This window comes from Drosophila subobscura, chromosome U, assembly GCF_008121235.1.
Source record: "Drosophila subobscura isolate 14011-0131.10 chromosome U, UCBerk_Dsub_1.0, whole genome shotgun sequence".
Taxonomy (NCBI): Eukaryota; Metazoa; Arthropoda; class Insecta; order Diptera; family Drosophilidae; genus Drosophila; species Drosophila subobscura.
In genome coordinates, this window is record NC_048534.1 from 6,810,177 (window position 1) to 6,829,001 (window position 18,825).

General features: G+C 44.7%; 2 protein-coding genes across 3 annotated transcripts in view; one reads left to right on the forward strand and one right to left on the reverse strand.

Annotated features, from left to right (window-relative positions):
* LOC117902726 (cartilage oligomeric matrix protein) overlaps positions 1-18,825 on the reverse strand; it is a 25,246-nt gene continuing 6,421 nt past the window's right edge. Inside the window, exons 3-14 of one of the 2 annotated variants that reach the window (XM_034814294.1) lie at positions 16,612-16,791; positions 15,170-15,236; positions 14,788-15,103; positions 14,582-14,711; positions 14,373-14,510; positions 11,938-12,132; positions 11,756-11,873; positions 4,308-4,429; positions 1,988-2,310; positions 445-1,928; positions 251-384; positions 1-183 (exon numbers count right to left, since the gene is read on the reverse strand). In XM_034814294.1, coding sequence (XP_034670185.1) covers positions 113-183; positions 251-384; positions 445-1,928; positions 1,988-2,310; positions 4,308-4,429; positions 11,756-11,873; positions 11,938-12,132; positions 14,373-14,510; positions 14,582-14,711; positions 14,788-15,103; positions 15,170-15,236; positions 16,612-16,696 — 3,183 coding nt within the window. In that variant the 5' untranslated portion in view covers positions 16,697-16,791 and the 3' untranslated portion in view covers positions 1-112. Of the gene's footprint in view, positions 184-250; positions 385-444; positions 1,929-1,987; positions 2,311-2,908; positions 3,243-4,307; positions 4,430-11,755; positions 11,874-11,937; positions 12,133-14,372; positions 14,511-14,581; positions 14,712-14,787; positions 15,104-15,169; positions 15,237-16,611; positions 16,792-18,825 lie in introns of those variants that run through there. The other variant, XM_034814297.1, reaches the window with a different exon arrangement.
* The window catches only part of LOC117902727 (protein Aatf), a 20,841-nt gene continuing 20,114 nt past the window's right edge, over positions 18,099-18,825 (forward strand). Inside the window, exon 1 of the mRNA XM_034814298.1 lies at positions 18,099-18,105. Within this exon, the coding sequence (XP_034670189.1) occupies position 18,105 (1 nt within the window). The 5' untranslated portion in view covers positions 18,099-18,104. The remainder of the gene's footprint in view (positions 18,106-18,825) is intronic.

Genomic DNA, 18,825 nt, shown 5'->3' on the forward strand with positions numbered 1-18,825 from the left:
TTAGTCATTAACTTTCGACTCAGTCGAAACGCACTTTAATTAGGTTTTACATAGATTTTACATAGTTAATTTGGTTAAAATTCATGGCAGAGACAAGCTGGTAATAAGTCCCTCAATTCTGCAGCTCAACTTTTAGCTTTAGATGCTCCGACAGATCCTTGTAGATCAGAGGGTCGACGTGGTCTGTTTGGTGGAAGAGAACACAAATCAAAGTCAAACGATGGAATGGGCTCTTGCTACTGCTACTCACTGTTGCATTTGTACTTTAGATTCGACCATATAATCATCTCCTGAGAGAAACAGAACACGCCCAGACGTCCGCCCTTGAGCGTTGAATCGTAGACGTTGCCCGAGTCGATGACCAGGCTCTGGCCCTCGTACATTCTGCGTGGGAATACAAAAGAGATGATCAAATGGTTCATGACTGTTCAAGCAATCACTCACTGCAATCGTATCAGACCAATCGCTGGGCGATGGACCAGCGACCAGCGATACGAGGTCTTCTCCTTCCAGGCCACATTCCTTGGATCCTTCCACAGCAGACGCGCCTGTCCAGGCGTATCACTGTCGCGCCACAAGCTATTCCTCATCATGGAGCCCGGTCCCGTGTGGCTATCAATGAGCTTGATCTGTATGCCAGGCTCTGCGGAGGCAATGAATGGCTTCGACTCCCAATACGTCTGTGAGCCCTTCTTCCATTGGACCACATAGAACTTGTGATTGCTCTGATAGCTGAAGATGAAGCCCGCATAGTCGTCGTCCGTGTCATCGTTCACATAGAAGGTGCCCTCAAAGTCAACGCCACCGAAGGCATCGTCGCCCACGACCAGCCCAGGGTCCGAGTTGAGGGTCTGGACAATCTCTGTGCCGTTGGCATGGACCACCCAGTTGGGATCTAGTTGGGATTCGCCCTCGGGATCCAGGCGTACCGCTCGAATCGAGCGAAAGTCCGTGTGATGGATCATGGAATTATTGGGGCAGTTGTCCAGGATATTTGGGATGCCATCCACATCCTCATCCTCCTCGCAAATGTCGCCCTTGCCATTGCGATTAAAGTCCAGCTGCTGGGGATTCTTGGCCAGTGGACAGTTGTCACGGTAGTTGGGTATGCCATCGCCATCGATGTCATCGTCGCAGGCATCGCCCTTGCCATCGCCATCCGTGTCCAGCTGATCCGAATTGCTCACCATGGGGCAGTTGTCCTCCGAGTCCTGGATGCCATCATCATCGCCATCGATGCCACTGTCGCAGGCATCGCCCACCAGATCCATGTCGCGATCCTCCTGCATGGGATTGGGTATCGTGGGGCAATTGTCGCAGACATCGCCCACCCCATCATTGTCCACGTCCGATTGATTGGGATTCCGCACCGAAGGGCAGTTGTCCACCTCATTCGGAATGGAATCATTGTCGATATCCTCATCGCAGGCATTGCCCACTCCATCCCCATCCGAGTCCAGCTGCCGCGGATTAAACTTGTGTCCACAATTGTCGCACACATCGCCCACACCGTCCCCGTCTGCGTCCAGCTGCTCCGTGTTGTAGGACAGCGGACAATTGTCCTTGTTGTTCTGCACCTGATCCCCATCGGCGTCATCGTCGCAGCCATCGCCATGGCCGTCCAGATCGGCATCCTCCTGCCCGGAATTTGGCAGATCCGGGCAATTGTCACGCTGGCAGTGGAGCTCGGTACAGGCCAGCGGTTGGTCTGGCCAACCATCGAGATCTCGATCTTGTCCACAGATCAAACCATTGCCCGCCCAGCCCACTGTGCAGCGACACTGATAGTGCACGCTGTCGGAGTACACGCAGACGGCATTCCTGTCACAAATGCGTCCATCCGGACACACAGACACCGAGGATCTGTCCAGGCAGCTATACGTGCCATTGGTCACAAATCCATCATTGCATTGGCAGCGGTATGAGCCCTAAGATGGGAAAATTCACATGTAAGAAGAGATGACATCCAGTCGATTGCTTCACTTACAATCTCATTGATGCAGGTGGCATGAAGCGGACAACTAAAGTAGCCCGACTGGCACTCGTCGGTGTCCAGGCAGGTCTGCTTCCTGTACTCCACCGACAAATGATCCGCAAAGTAGGCATGAGCATGGATGCCATCAAAGCCGCTCGGACAGGGCGTACACTTGAAGCCGGGATTGAGATTGTGGCAGACAGTCAAATCATCACAGGGCTGATAGATGGCACACTCATCGACATCCCTACAGCTGGTGCCATTGATTTGGTGACCCTTTGGACATGAGATGCACTGGAAGTAGGGCGGAAAGCCCATTCTCAGGCAATGGGCACCTAAGTGGATCAGCAGAGAGACAGGGAGAGAGATGAGCAATGGGTGGAAAAAAAAGGGTTTGATTTGTATGATTTTTGATGATGTGAGAGATTTAAACTAAAGTTAGGCATCAGGAATATCGACCCAAAGACAATATAAAACATTAGGTTCAATGAACGGTACACGACTTTCCAGAGTTCTACATTCAATATATGATGCTACGAATATGATAAACAATTCTATCAACTCCAATTCCTTTTACACTTAAACTTACCCTCTGCTTGAAATCCACTTTATAAAATGGGTTCTCTCTCTTCTGTAGCATGACCAGAAAATGATAGTGTATAAACATGAAGAGCGATTCGTTGAGATGTGGGAATGTGGTGGTGGAGGATGAGATTTCAAAGATATGCAGATAGATACATTATATAGCCAATGATTGAGTTTATTTATTAAATACCAAAAACATTACAGCATACATTTTTGTTTATTTGTTTGTTTGTTTGTTCATTAGATTCTATTCGTATTTAATTACAGTAGTATTTATGGGGATCGGTAGAGGGAGGGGTAAACAAATCTCGTTACACGTTTATAGACTCCACTTTCTGGGCATTCTATTTGCGGGGGAGACATACAATGTACGGGGGGTAGGTATATTTTTGTTCGTTTTGTTTTGAAGATTATTTTGGGTATGGCTAATACTTGAAAATTCCTCTCCGTTTTGCCAATCGAAAAGAGCTTACAACTTATGACTATTTTATATAGGTATTAAGTAATTCATTATGTGCACACATTCTTCTGTTTTTTTGTAATTTGTAATCGCATATAAGACATATGTTTTTATATCTCGTTAACTTAGTCGAAACGCTGCTCTCCCGCTCTGTGGATTAGTTCGTTATGACCGAGTATTTGCGGGCCGTGTACTGGCTCTGCCTCTGATAGTGAATGTTGCCTAATACAAATGAGAATTGTTTATTAGTTAATCGTATATGTAATTTATCATATTTCGCTAATATATTCCACCTACTGCTTGCTGTATGCCAAATGCCAAAAGCCAAGTGCCTGGCTTGTACTTTGAACTTTTACCGCCCCAAAATCAATTAGCAAAGCAAAACCCCTGACATATAAGGAAGGTCGTCCCCCCCACAACATTCCAGCACGCCTCAAACTCGATGACTCTGAGCTCTACTTAGCTGCCTCGTTTCACACATTCGCGGGAAGCCCGAAATTACCCTTCATACCATATAATTTGTCGAGGGTTTTTCGTCTTTAATTCAATCAAAAGGGTTCAGAGCGAGTCCTCAGTCGTCTGAGTCCCATTCCCAGTCTCTGGGTTCAGGCAAAGTGGTGGGGTCTTAATAAATCAAATAGTCGTGTGAATTGAGTGCGCTACAGTTGGATTTATTGGGTATATCTGCTGTGGAAAAATTATGGACTAAACTGCAGAATTAAAAAAAAACAGCCCCAAATTGTAAAATATTTAAATCTCCTTGAATTTGTTTAATAATTACTCTGATTTAAAATTAAATAACTTTTAAATAGAAAATCATAAGAAGGACATTTGTTTCTCTTTTAATCTAACAACAAAAAATGAGTTGTTAATTGTTAAAGTTGTTAAAATGAAAACTCGAATCCGTATTCTATAGGGAACAGCAACTTTCCCCTTGAATGATTGATTGATTTGCTTTCAAAATCCCCACTAAAAACTTCTAATCAAATTAGAGCTGCAACTTTTGTATTTCCCAGTTATACGATCATACAATAGAGCAACCCACGCAAGAACACGATCTATAGTAGTGGCACGACAAACTCAAATTAGCCATAAAATCAACAAAATGTCCAACAATTTCTGGCCACAAACAAAACACTCCACTTGAGCATTAATCCGGGGGATGGGGTGGTGGAAAAAACAAAAAAAAACACAGAAGAGAGAAAAAGAAACCCATTCCATTTCCACATCCACTTCCATTTCGATTCGATTCGATTGGGATGGGTTTGGCTGAGTTGTACGACTTACCTGAGGGGCATGGTGTGTCCATGCAAGGATTACGTAGAGAACATGTGCGTCCATCACCTTCGTAGCCAACTGGACAGGAGTCACACTGGGCTCCGTTCACGGTATCGTGACACTGAACGCCTCTGCAAAGAGAACAGAAAAGGGAAGAGACAGAAGAGAGACGCAGATTCGGTTGGTTAATGGTTGATCAGGCAGAAGGAGGATGTGTTGTGTGTTGTGTGTGGTTGGGTCGCCCTCACATATTGTTTATTATTATTAATACTGACAGTCAGGAACAAACAGCAACAAAAGACTGTTAATGTTAATGGGGGGGAACACATGGAAAGGTAAACCATACAAAGGCAAATTTATTAATGATGTTTAGTGGAAACAGAAACAAAGTTACACAAAAGGCTGTGCAGTGCTTGACCAGCGAAAGAAAGATCTGTGAAAAGAGAAAAGGTTACCCCTATTGAGAGGATGGAATGGGACGGGGACTGATATGGGGACTGGGACCCAACAAAAGCGCACCGACAAAGCGCAGTTCGACAAGCGACAAGACATGTGCCAGAAGGTGCCTCTTCCTCTCTCCTTCTCAGTTTATTTTTTCGGATGCTTACGTTGATCCCCCGTAAGCGTACAGGAAGAGGTTCGACCAGGTTCCCAAAGAAAACAAATTACAATTACAAGAAAATCTTATTAAAAGCCAGAAAAACACAAATAAATAAAGAAGAAAAGGAGAGAAAAGAGCCAAGAGACTCGAGCTGTGTGTGTAGGTTGTGTAGGATGCGAGATATGATACGTATGATGGCCCATGGCAAAAGTACGAGTACGAACAACAAAATCCAGGCTCCATTGCATGGCATGGGATGGCATGGCCTGGGCATGTAAATATACAAGTAAATTTCTCCCCAAAGACAGGGGACTCTTATTTATGCCCAAGAGTGTGGGATTGCTTATGGGCTTATGGCTGCAAAATATTTACATATCATGACATGGTCATTAGTTCGCATCGGTCTCTTCTCTTCCGTTCGGTTCGGTTCTGTTGAGGGTTACAGTTACAGTTACCCGTTACCCTCTGTCCATTGGGCAATGCTTCAACTTCAACTTCATGTGCATCCTCGTCTTTCAGTTGAAACTTAATTTCCAGGCCTCGCTTTGCATCCCACTTTGCCAGCACATAACTCACAGCAGTCTAATTTTCTAGGAAAGATCACCCATCGGGCATCACCCATCAGCAGCAGAACTACCGTGCCCAACTGACCCAGAAGCCATAGTTTCCCATATTTTATGGCTAAGCACACAATGGATTTTTTCGCTTGCCGGAAGTCTCAGTCAGAGTTGGGGCTTTAGTGTCTAGAGAGTCAGTCAAAGAGACCCTTGGCCCCAGCTTCCCAGCTTGCCCAGCTTGGGAGTAAATAGTAATCATGGAGGGAAGTTTAAGCTACTAAGCAGGGTATAGTCACAGTTTGAATACTCTTAAATACTCTTGAATCCTCTTGAAACATTATTATTATATAATTAAATCCATTTGTAATTATTTTCACACTTTCCAGGCTTATGAAATTATTCTTTTGCACAACAAATAACATACACAAAATAAAAACATGGAATAAGCGAAAGAAAGGCTGAAAGAATGAGCGAAAGAATGAGAGAATGCAATGAGAGAGAGTAAGTACCAAGCTGCGTACGCATTACGCTGCTCCCTTCTCTTTTACTTTCAGCTTCCGCGTGCACGCGTTTATTGCCAGCTCCGCGCTCTTTTGCCAGATTCGGGTCGTGAAAAGAGGAAAATCTGGGCAAATCAATCAGAAAATATAGTCGCGCGGTGTTTTTTTTTAGTGTATTGTGTTAAAGTGTCTTAAGTGTTAAACCAAAAAAATGTGCGTGGGCTGTGGCGTACCGGCGAGGCAAAAAGAAATAAAAATGGCTCCATTGTCTAATTCATTATATAATTCATTTCTTGTGCAAATAAACCCACGGTCCCATGGGTGTTCCAGGTGTCCTAAAATAGGTTACCGAAGGGTCACGTGTTCTTTTTTCTTTGCATGTGTGCATAAAAATGCAAAGAAAGGCGCGAGAAAGCAGAGAAACCAAAAGAAGAGAGCGAGTGCTAACCTCCACGCTCAGCTCTCTCTCTCGCTCCAAGTGTCACAATTAAAGGTGGAGTGGAGATGTGATTCTCTCTCCTACGCAGTTGTGAAAATTATTCCAATATGCAATTCAAAAGTTATAAAATTTGTAAAAAGGAGAATATCGTGCCATAAAAAATAAGTTCAAAGAAAGGAATGCAATAAAATGGGAAAAGTGTGCTAAAATTATTATATATTTTATTAAAAAGCCCGTCCTGCGTCTGTCATAATATCGAAATCGTCTCGCAAATTCACGTCGTTTCGACCGTCGTAATCTTGTAATTGTTCCGAGGGTGTTCAACAATTTTAACGTAATGGTGAGTGGAATTTTGATATGTATCTTTCTATGTCTCGCATTCCCATGCTTCCATTTAATGCAGAGTATTATAACAACATTTTCATTGCCTTAACGAAAAAAAAACCTGAGTAGCAAAAAATGAAAGATTCAAATTTTGTTTTTTCTATTCTTTGGCGCTGTCAGTTGATGAGACTCATCAGCCTGCGGGCTCTGCTCTTGACTTTGGCATATCCATGGTGGGCATCAACACACTTGTTCGGATGCGGAGTGGGGATTGCGGTGTGTGTGCGTAAGCATTTTGGGGGTTCGCTTGTGGCTGCCACAACGGGGGACGGCCTACCATGCCTCCAACTGGCAGCAGCGGACAACGCGCAACGCGCAACGCGCAACGCGCAATTAGCAAAAAGTGTTAAGTACTTAAGTGGCAAGCGGTCTAAGTCAAGGCGCGCTGCTGTCCACTGCCATGGCCATATCCATGTTGGATATTGCGTAGGGGTTTTCGCTTTCTGACTATGTTCCCAGCCCCAGACGCCTCCTCCAACAGGCACTGGCACTGGTACTGGCACTTTGCGCTTTTCTGCTTTGTTTCAGTTCATTCGACCATATTGTCTGTGTCTGCGTCTGTGGCTGCTGCGGCATCGTTTGAGTGCTGGGAAAATATCCAGTCGAGCGCAACGAGGAACGCATTAGCATTTCTGCCACTGACCCCGCCCAATGTCCATCTTCAGCTATGCTATCCCTCCATGGCTATCCCATGGTTAGCATGACGAACCCACTCGGAGTTTTTTGGGATCTCACTGGGGCTGGGCTATCTCGATGTCTTGACTGCCTTACTGCCTGCTTCTTGGACGTTCGTTCCTTTTATTAACCACGCATTCATAATTCATAATTCCAATTTGCTGGCCTGCCTTGTGGTTCCCTTTCTTCTTGTTGTTGTCGAGACCAGTTCAAACACCAGCCAAAGGAGTCTTAGAAGTGGCAGCTCCTCCAGCAGGAGCAGGGCTCGGACCTGAGTAATGTGTGAACATGGTTCTGAAGCATGCAAAGGCTTTTAGGCCATCTGCATCTGAGGCCTGGGCTGCACTTGTGGGACTACAGTGGTAGGAATTCATATATGACAGACCCACGAGATTTGTCAGGGTTTTTGCAGACAAGTAATCACAGATTTTAGCCACTCATTTCCTCACTAAGAGTCCTTCTTTAAAGTCTTTCAATGGTCTATCATCGATCGTAACCCTAACTCTTATGGGTTTCCTTCTACACTTTGCTTCCCAGCTACCATTAACCCTCATCCAAATTGCTTCTAATGGTAGCGCATGCCATGCAAATGCCCAGCACTTACTTCTAACAACAAAAGAGCCAAGAAACACACTTGGCTGCCACTCGTATCTGGTGCTCCCTTTTCGGGGGAGCCACCATCCGGCAGGCAGGGGGATCCATGCAGTGCCACCATCCTCAATCCATCCCATCCAACAAATCCAACTCCACTCCACTCCACTCCTTCTATGTGGCGCACGCTTTAGACAAACTGCAGCTAACTGCCATAAAGCGGCGTTTATTTTGCCACAGGCCACTTATCTGTGAGGTTGCTTGACTCTTACTCCGACTACGACTACGACTTCAGCTGGGGCTTTGGATATGCCTCCATCTGTGGCTCGGGTCTGATCTCGACTTGGCCCGGGCTTGGGCTGAGGCTTGGGCTTGTTTTTGTTTTCATTGCTGCGCCTGCACATGGCCAAGACAAGCGCAGCGACAACGGCAATGTGCCCAGAAATGAGGTTTATGCGATGAAATATTATTCGAATTTAGATAAGTACAAAATAATTAACATTAAGCAGATTATAGTTGGAAGGATCAAAAATATACCTCTGTGAATTTAAATATTCAACAAAATCCCAAGGAAACACCATTATAATCCTACAAATTGCACCCCAAACCAAGCAAAATACAAATTCAAAGAATTACCACCATAAATATCATGATATACTCTACGTATAAACTTGTCCCGCGCTGGATTCGCTGCCAGTCAACTATTAATTTGAATTCAGGCAGTCAAACGCTGCCACAGACACAGCCGCAGCTCCAGAGTCAAGAGCCACAGCAACAACAACAACAACAACAACAAGCCGAACCGAACCGAACCCACCGACGACAACAGCGAGTTGGAATCAATGGATCCACTTTTTTTCCCGATGCGTAGGCGAACTTGATTCCCACTGAGATATGCGTTCCACCGTTCCACCGAACTTTGATGTTTTTTGTAGCGAAGCTGTGAACCAGCCTCTCCGGTTGCTTCCTCTCTTTCGTTTTCCTGCTTTTCCAGCCACACTTTGAGCCATTGGCCGTAAACGTTTTGTTTGGGCCACCAAAAGACAGAGGGAGAGAGTGAGACAAACCAAAGGGGGAGAGATATGCATAGAGAGAGATTTGAGATTCTGTGGGAAAGTTGCCACAATCAAATGGAATTCTTGCTCGAAAAATGTTCAACATGCCTCGTACACATGTTGCAGCGAGCAATCGGTCTTCAAATCGGAATCTCTCTCACTCCACTATTACCTAGCTATCGTATCTATCTGTAGCTGGGTAACATAATCTACCTCTTGGTCTTGATTGCACTGCTGATTATTTCATCATCTGCATAATTTTCGAAATTTAACAACACAGAAGTGTAAGTGTGGAGTGTGCAGGGAAGACTGATTTTTGGGGCGGAGGCGCCTCTCGACTCTCATCGGCCTGGGGCTAAGTTATGATTGGCTTTTCAGGTGGTCAACCGGTGGAGAGTGGAATCGAAAGTGCTGGCAATACGCGAATGATCTTCATTTGAAAGATGAACGAGGGGCGTGAAGAGATAAAGCTAAATCAGATGGGGATAAGCATGGGAATCTCCAGCACTCTTTTCTACTCCCCATTCATGTTTATTTCATAAGTTCTTGGAATACCTGAGAACATTTTTCAATCAATATAGAGCGCTACCAAAGGGACCGACCCCTCCTCAGCCAATATTAAATTTCAACACAAAAGAGAGACACCACAGGGATGGGGATGTATGTATAACCCCCATAAAAACCAACATTGTAGATAACCTGAGCAACAAAAGGACAAACCAACCAACCACAGGTGTGCATGTCATTAGCACAAGTTTTATGGTCTTTTAATAGAATCGATCGTCTCTGAGAGACTCCAAAGAATGGACTTTAGAATCAAAGTAGGAAACAAACAAAGCGTTGACCATGTTCTCAGCCATGACGCCGCATTTGATTCAGTTGGCATTTGTTGGGTTCTAAATTAAAATGATTGGAGGAATGAGAAATTGGTGATTCAGTTTTTGGGGCGGCTTGCCACACACATTGGCCACATTTCATCGATAATGAAAGATGACAGTAACGAGTCGGCGGCGATGGACGCATCGTGACAACATTTAAAACAATTTTATGCAAATTAAAATACGGTCAGAGGCGCACCTTACCCATCGGCAATCCAAACAAACGATCCCTAGACCTACACCTACAACACTCGTTGGTTCTTTGGTCAGGCTTGGGTCTGGGGTCTGTGGGGGCTCTTTTCAATAATTTACACAAATTTATGGCCGAATGCTTCCTATGCGCGTGGCCCAGGGCACACAGGCGCTTGCTTCTCGCATTTCCAAAAGGGCTACCCAGTCCAATCCGTGGAAGAAATAACAGAAATCACTTTAAGTGTTTTGACACAATGAAGTCAGTCAGTCCTCAGAGTTGGATCTGGGCATTCTGGGGTTCTTGTGGCAAAGGTGCGGGTTCTTTTTAACTAATTTATGCGGCTATTTCAAGTGCCATTTGTGGTCCAGCGAAGACCTCTCACATCTTGGGTCGCCCGGGTCCCAGTTGGTTTGCTGTATTGCAAAGGTTTTGTTGCATTTTGTTCGACAATAGTGTCTACCAAATATTCTGGAGTTCCATCACCGTTACAACGCACAACTTGTTGTAGTTTTGTTTAACATATTTATGATATTGGATAGTGCCAGAATTTATGTTTTTATTAGGGTCCAACGCATGGCTCTGTGGGTCTTTTGCATAATTCGATGATTGAGATTGACACAAATTTGGCATTACACAGCCAAGAACAATCTTGAACTATTTTATGGGATATCCGACTGTGTCGACTCTTCCGGTCATCGAAAATGATAACTTAATATGGGGGCTGTGGGTGCAATGAGAGGTTTTCCTTGTCTGAAGCCAAATTTGTAGTGGGTTTTCGGGCCTACATTCGTTTCACCAAGAGAAATTCAGCAAAGATAAGACTTGCTCCCATTTGTGTATCGCAACACACATCAAAGTGCTGGTAGATAGTGTAAAGATCATTTGAATGCATATTTACCTACACCAGGCACAGCTTGATTGGACTAAACTGTCTTGAAGCGACAAGGGATTAGGGAAGTCTTCTACGCATTCGGATTGACATATCTACGATCTACGCAGCTTATCAGATGGGATGAGGCGAAAGGCGAGAGGCGGAACTGGTTTCAGAATCACTCAAATGACTCACACAAAAATATTCCAATCTGAAGTCTTGTTTCTCCATTCTCCACTCCACTCCACTTACTACTCTCTGTTATGTTCTGTTCTGTTCCGTGTAACCTGCTTATGGCATTTACTTATTCGTAGAATTCAGCAAGTAAATAAACCTTGAAATTTGAAATCCTCTCTCAATGGGCGGCGCATCACTTGCTTATCAATCACACATATAGATAGAGATATGGATGGGGATGTGCCAGCTAGTCAAGGTGTTGTTTAAGCTTGTGGCCTGACTAGATCATCAAACCATAAACAACATCAAATTGCCATTAAGGCCAAATGCAAATAATTGCACAGTCAGTCGCGAAAGGGAGAATCTTTTGGACGGCGGATCGACGGCGGCGCTTTTAAAGCCCTTGGAGCCCACAGCATGACAAATACAATTAACGTGGATGCAGTGGCCACGCCCTTGACGCCATTAAGAGCTTCACAAACTGCGTTAATTTTGCACACAACATCGAGAGGGAACAGGGCTGTGTATAAACTTACGGATAGCATTGGAAGTTGGCGCAGGTGACGCCCGGCTTGCAGATCTTGCCATCGCCAATCAAGCCGGCAGGACAACGGCCACACCTGGGACCAGCGGCCGAATCCAGACAGTCGACACCTGAAAGAGTTGAAGAAAAACTTAGCATCTAAAGCTATCGAGCAATCGACAAATGTGCACTTACCGCGATAGCAAGGATTCGCCGTGCGACAAGTGGGCTCCAGTCGCAGCTGATTATCCCCGGATAGGGGATTCTTGCAGCCGGCACAATTCTCCAAGAGCATACGCAGGTACGCAATCTCCTGGCGCTGGTGGGCGACGTCTTCACGGAGCAGCTTAACCAAAGCCAGTAAATCGCTCAATGATCGTGCGAGGGCGTCTGGGTTGGGAACACAAAAAAAAAACACAGAGCATTACAACAACAATAAAACTAGTGGTGGCGGAGGGGGAGTGTAAAGAGTTTCGTTCAGTTGAGGCTTTAAATAAAGCAACAATAATTCATGAACACCCTCTGCACACAGATGGGTCCCGGGGGTACTGGGAATGGGGGGGTACGGGGTCTCCGTGTGTGTGTGTGTGTGTGTGGGAAGCGTTCAAGCGTCTGACAAGATTAAGGTCTAACCAATGCAAAAATCGCACTCATTTTAACCCATGCACAAACGCACACAACATCGGATGAAGCATGGTCGGGACACCCTCTCTCTCTCTCTCTCTCTCTCTCTCTCTTTCTCTCTCTGATTGCAACCTAATCCGCTTTGTCGCTCCAATGCACTCCTTCGGCGCTTTGAACAGCGCTGCTAATGCGTTCAGAGGGGTTTTAGTGCAGCTTAATGCAATGGGACAACAAAGCCACAAGCCTAACTTCCCGAACTCTCTCTGTGAGTCAGGACCCTGATTGATTGAGTCACTGCTGCACTAATGTGGGACTGCACAATTTGGTAATACAAGTCGAAGGAGAATAATTAACATTTGTGTGTGATTTATGGCATTTTGTTGTGGCATAAACTAAACTGTGAATTAAAACCAGATTAAACCCGAGCTCATGAGCTCAGTGGAGAGAAGAGATCCTCATCAGAGGATCAGATCAGGCATAGATTCGGTATTTATTTGGGATTTTTGTGAAATATCCATACAATAATCCAGCCAGGCTGCTGCTATAAAGAGTTTCCCCATGATTAATGCATGCAATCCTCTTATCTACCATTACCAATTTGCCTGCCTATGATCTTCATTAGGGTCGAAAACTATCTTCATTTAACCTGGCTAATGCCTTACAAATCTGGCAAGCAATTAATAACAGCACTTGCAGACAGACAGCTATACATACAGAGCTCTATATATGCATACCCTTAGCAGTGGTACGTACCCACATCGAAGACACTGACACTGTCTTTGCCAATAATTCGCCGCTAAGTGCTGCAGAGAGAGAGGGAGATTGGTGGAGGCGCCCACATAGATACATCGCTAATGAACGCCAAGATATGACAAAGCCCATGCATAAGTTGTGCACTCGTTTGGTATGAGGGGTAAGAGCACACACACACACCGGTACGAGTATCCAGCATAATTATTATTTATCTGTCTCAGTGCTGGCTGCAGTGCAGAGCAACACCAAATTGGTAGCTTTGCTCTGATCTGTACCCACGATCTGGCCTGGCCCGCGCACAACCAATCTCTCAGCAGCCTCTCAGTTGACATGGGTACGGCACGGGGCGGCATGTAAATCGCAAAGGCAGAAACGTAATGAATGAATTACGTGGCTATGCCGACGACTGCGACGACGACGACAAGATAGAAACGAAGGTTGCCAAACGTAACCAAAACGAGATCGAGAGACGTAGACCCCAGAGATCTCTGTGACTTGGAACGGATGCGTTTGGGCGTTAAGGCGGCGGCGGCGTTTTCAATGTTGACAAAACTCACTCCGGCAGGCAAAGCAGGCACGAGGCAGGAGGCATGAGGCAGCCAGTGAGCCAGTCGAACCGACAAAGTCATACATTTGTACAGGCACCAGATGTGCATATGGGGAACCAACCAAGAGACGATGCTTGAACTAGTTTAGTTGTTGCCATGTGTCTTACATGATGTTGTACAGCTTAAGAGCTATACAGATGATAGATATATCAAGGATATTATTGAGCCTCTGATTGAGTTTTTAGTTTGGTATTACTCGAAGATTGGGAATAGAATGTTTAGTTTTACTTTCGGATATTTTTATTGCATTCTTAGGTGCTTGGTTTTCAAGGTCTCGCACACATGCCATTGACATTTGAAGCCCCCACTCGAACCAAAACCAAACTCAAAACGATCCCTCAAATCAGTTCCCCAACCTACACTCTGCCACATTTGCTTAATTGAAATATGTTCCTCAAGTGACATAAACGCCAACGGACAACAGACAAGAGACAAGTCAAACAATTTCATCAACGCGGCATCTAAGCCAAAGACTTTCGGAAGACATTTCAGAGATCAGGCCACGACACGCCTTTGGGGCAAGAGTCGTTGACTGCTTTAGGACTACCGACTGTCAGCTGGCAAAAAACCGTGTGGAACTCTGAGATGGAAACCGATGGGTGGTGCAGTAATGTTGTGGTGCTGTGGTTGTGGGCAAAAACCTACCTTCACAATCGCCATGCAGAATGGGTATATCGCCACGCTCAACGTCCGTTGGCACCTCCTGGTGTCGATGATCTGTGACTCCTTCCCGGGAGATGGTTGGCTCGTACCAGCCGCGCACATCGCGCTTCTTGTTCTTCTCTGGAATGATCAGTGGGTTGTGGTACACTGACTGGCAGCAGACAGGCAGCAGTTCTCTCAGAAAAACTTACCACGTTCCGTGATCTTGTTCCGCAGCATGCGTCGATTACCACGACGATGCAGTCCCTTCTGGCAGTTGGCCCGCTGCAGGGAGTGCTCCATGTCCGCATCAAAGTGCAGTGGGTACTTTCGCTCACGGAACTGTCAATGATCAATACAGATTTCTCTCAGTTGTATATGTAGCTACCCCCAACAGAGAGTGACCCTCCCCACTCACCAGCTTGATCACTGGATCATCCATTTGTGTGTAAAGTTTGGCCAGATTCATGTCAATGTCATGATGCGTGCTCGGCTTGCAGTCCACATGGAGGGTAATGCGATTCTTAGAGAACTGTAGAGCCAACGATCGGATGGTACTCGTCTCATTGATATTGGGTATCTCGAAGTTACGCGACTCGGTGGCTCCATTCGCACTGATATCCAGTGTAACCCGCTGCTGTTTGCGGTCCAAAAAGAAGGACATTTTGTGCTTCAGCATGGGGAAATCAATCATGAAGAGGGCTTCTATGGAAATGTGCAGCTTTCGACGTGGTCTAAAGGAGTCAATAGCGCAGATCCTGTAACCTTTGAAGTGGATAAAAAGCTAATAAATGACTCACCTTATGTGTCGTGTTGATATGACAACATCGCCCTTTCGTATGAACTGCTCGAGCTCAGCAGAGGCAACTGTGGGTGAGAAAAAATAAAGATTTAATTGCAGAAAGATAAAGTTTCATTGCAACAGAGAATTGGATGGATGGGAAGGTTGTCTGAGATTATTCCTTTAAGTGTAATCCCGTGTAATCCCGTGTAATCCCTCACCTTAACACTTCCTCTTTTGTGGATTTTTCGTTATCTTTAAACTGTTAAGAACCACTTCCGTTCCTCCAGCAGATAATCAAACAGATCGATTACCAAATCAACAGCTAAATAAATACCAAAAAACTCCACCAAATAACATCGGTTCGGGTCATGTTTGTAAAGCCCAAAAGACTCTGCCACTTGCTCTATTTATCCAAAACATTGGCAATTGCGTTTTTGCGCCTGCCACAAGATTACGACACGCGGACACATCGAACATGGAACTGTTTATTTTGGTCAACCCCGCGAGAGAGCTCGCCTTTGGTGTTGTTTCTGTCTGTAATCCAGCGGCATGTTAACCCAAATAAATACGAAAGACATACTCGTCGTGGTCGGGGGTCCGGCCCGTATTTGCACAATCCGCATTCGAAGTACGAGCAAAGAGTCCGCCAACTGTCAGGGCAAAAGAATCTATCAAGCAACGTCTCCATATAGAACTTCACGCATTTGCTGGGTTATTTGTCAGCAGTTTTGACAGGCTCATGATGCCGGGTGGGTGACCTTCACGACATGGACATGGCTATGGTACAGAAATTGCATTGGCCAACTGCCTGCTGGAGCTCAAAGCGAATGAGTCTCTCGCTCTGTGCTCGTGCTCGTGATCGGGCACCGCCAACGCCATCTACGGATTTCAGGGAGGTCACCAGCTCAACAACCAATGAACCTATCTGACAGTTGACGACGTTTTCATTGGGATTCAAACTCCAGCTCGAGCTCGAGCCCCGAGATTTACATGAATCGCCAACTTGGATACGATACCAAGAGTGCGGAGTGCGAGTCTGAATGCCATTTCGGGCGTTTTCACGGCAAATATTGACACTGGGGCCAGCCTGGGCGATCATTCGCTTGTTTGTGACCATAAAAGAAATGGTACAAATATGAACACAAATACACTGGAGGGAATCTCTTTCGATAAATATCATTGGATCAAAGATTTCGCTTAAGATCTGTTCGCTGTGTAATTCTGGATAATAATTACTGTAACTTTGCAACCAGATTGGCACCTGCAACTATGTAAAGAAGAACTAGTAGGGGTTCTCTATAAATCACACTTTCTATGGCGACGAATTATACAAAACTATTATACAAATGCCATTTAAAACTTTGCAAAAGTCTAACCTGACTTTCTTTCAGTGCATTTGTACAATGGAATTTGGGAAAAAGAGTTGGAAGAGTGGATGGCATGGGGATAGTCTCTTACCTGGATCCAGTGAGAGTGATGCAACTTCCACGAATGTCAGCGCCAAGGCGGTCAACCCGATTAGCAGCACGCGCGTCCAATTCATCGTCACAATCTCGGGCAGGTCTGTGGGTTGGGATGCTACGACTCTATATATCTGTACGTATGGCAGTGGAGGAGCCACGCAAGTCTGTCCGTCCGCTGTAATATAAATAAAAGCATGAAATGAAACGAAAAAGACCAGAAAATCGGAGATGATCAGTCGTCGGTGGGTCGGTCGGTGGTTGTTTATTTTCGTTTTAAAAATAAAATTCAACGATAAAATGCACTGCTAGAGGCGGTGCCGGCAGGCGCATCATATAAAATCGCATAAAATAATAAATAAAATTCAAATTAAAAATGTAATAACGAGAAAAGTATTAACCGAAACAGCAACAGAAATGTTTGGGCAGCATATTTGAAATATTTCATCGGCCAACCCCCGGCAAACACTCGCGCCCCACTCTTTCCCCCACTCTGCCGGAAGTACTTGGTCGGGTATCACCTAGATAACTATATATACATATCTACATATATCCACGGATTTCCCCTCTATATCTTTCATCTCGTTTGGCCATCTGTGGGCGTCATCATAATAAAGCATTTCGAAGGCAAAAGTTTTATATTTCTTTCTGAAATTTCCATGTGCGTGGATCTGAATTCCTTCTTTGAGCTGCTCGAGATTTATGTTGGATTTTTGCAATTATTCTTTCGTCTCTGCTCCTGCTCTGCCTGTTTTTTACTTAAATAAATGTTTGTTTAATTCTGTAAGTTGGTTTGGATTTTGTGTGGATTTCTGTGTTTTCAGGTGTTGCCTCAAGCGGAAGTTCACTGGAAAGCACCTTCGGTAGATGCTGAACTAAACAAAAGAAAATATTTCTGATTTTTTTTGGAATTCCTAGAAGTGTAATGCGAGAGTGGATGCCATATTTGGATATTATTTATGAGTGGTCTTCAGTTATGTTGGGGTTACAGGTGAGAAACATTTATTTCTGGCAATGGGAGGAGGAAATCGCTTAAGTTTTTCTATTTCCCCACAAACTGTATCTAAATGCGTTGCTGAATTAAGCAATTAAGGATCGGGTTTCCTATCTGCTGCTCAAATAGATGCCGCCTGCCATTTTCCAGTTTTGTAATCATCTAATGAATTGCAGAATAATTTACTCAACCATGTTGCAAGATTTACCACAAGAGTATCTAAAGTTTGATTACATTATCTTAAAGCACAAACAAGTTTTGCCCACAAATATAACTTTTACAACTGTTTAGGCTTCTGTTTGTTTGGCTTAGAGAAACCCATCAATCTGCCAATGTACTCCTTCAACGGCCTCTGTCAATCGAAGACCATTTTCTATCGTTCACATAAATCTTAAGCGATCAAAGAGGAACTAAAGTTCTGAAGTCTTCAGTTATTTCAGTGTTCATAAATTCTGTGCAATACACAAATTTAACGATCTATGAAACAAAATAAAATAAGTGCACACTGATTGGCATAAAACGAGCGTCGGAAAATCGTAAAATCAATTGGGAAAATGGCTGGTGCATTTTCCCTCTTTCTCTACAGTTGCAATGCCCACAGAAACGTCAAGATGTGTTATTGACTACACAAACAAATCCAATGGAGAGAAAATCCATACCAAGTCTCTCATCTGCAAGAAATTACACAATTTTCATGCTTAAATAAATACAAGATATGTGGCCAAGATTTTGTTTGCTTCTGCTTCTGCTTCAGCTTCAGGTCTAAGGCCTCTGTGGCTCAAAGGTGTCCCAGGAATGTAGTAACGGTCACGTCAATGCTCCCCGAGCCACAGAAGAATCCACAGAAAGCCAAAAGCAAATGTCGTTATGGCCATACAAGACGACAACCTCTCAGATACTGGTCCAAAATGTTGACTGACAGTTATGGATTTATAGTAGCAGTCCGCACGTTGCTCGTGGCTTCTCGTTCGCTTGGCTACAATGTCACTGAGTCGCAAAGTCTCAGTCGTCAGTCGGGCGGGCGGGCAGTGGCATTAGGATCTATTCCGTTTATGGGTGTAATCGCAATTACCAGAGCACCACCACAATAACCACAAGTTCTTATGGTTCCTCAGTCTCTCCTACAGGCAGTAAAAGTAGAAAAACATTTGCCAAGACAGCAACTGCCTCAGCGTATTAGAGTATTCTGGGGGAGTATTTTAATGTTTTTATGTGCCA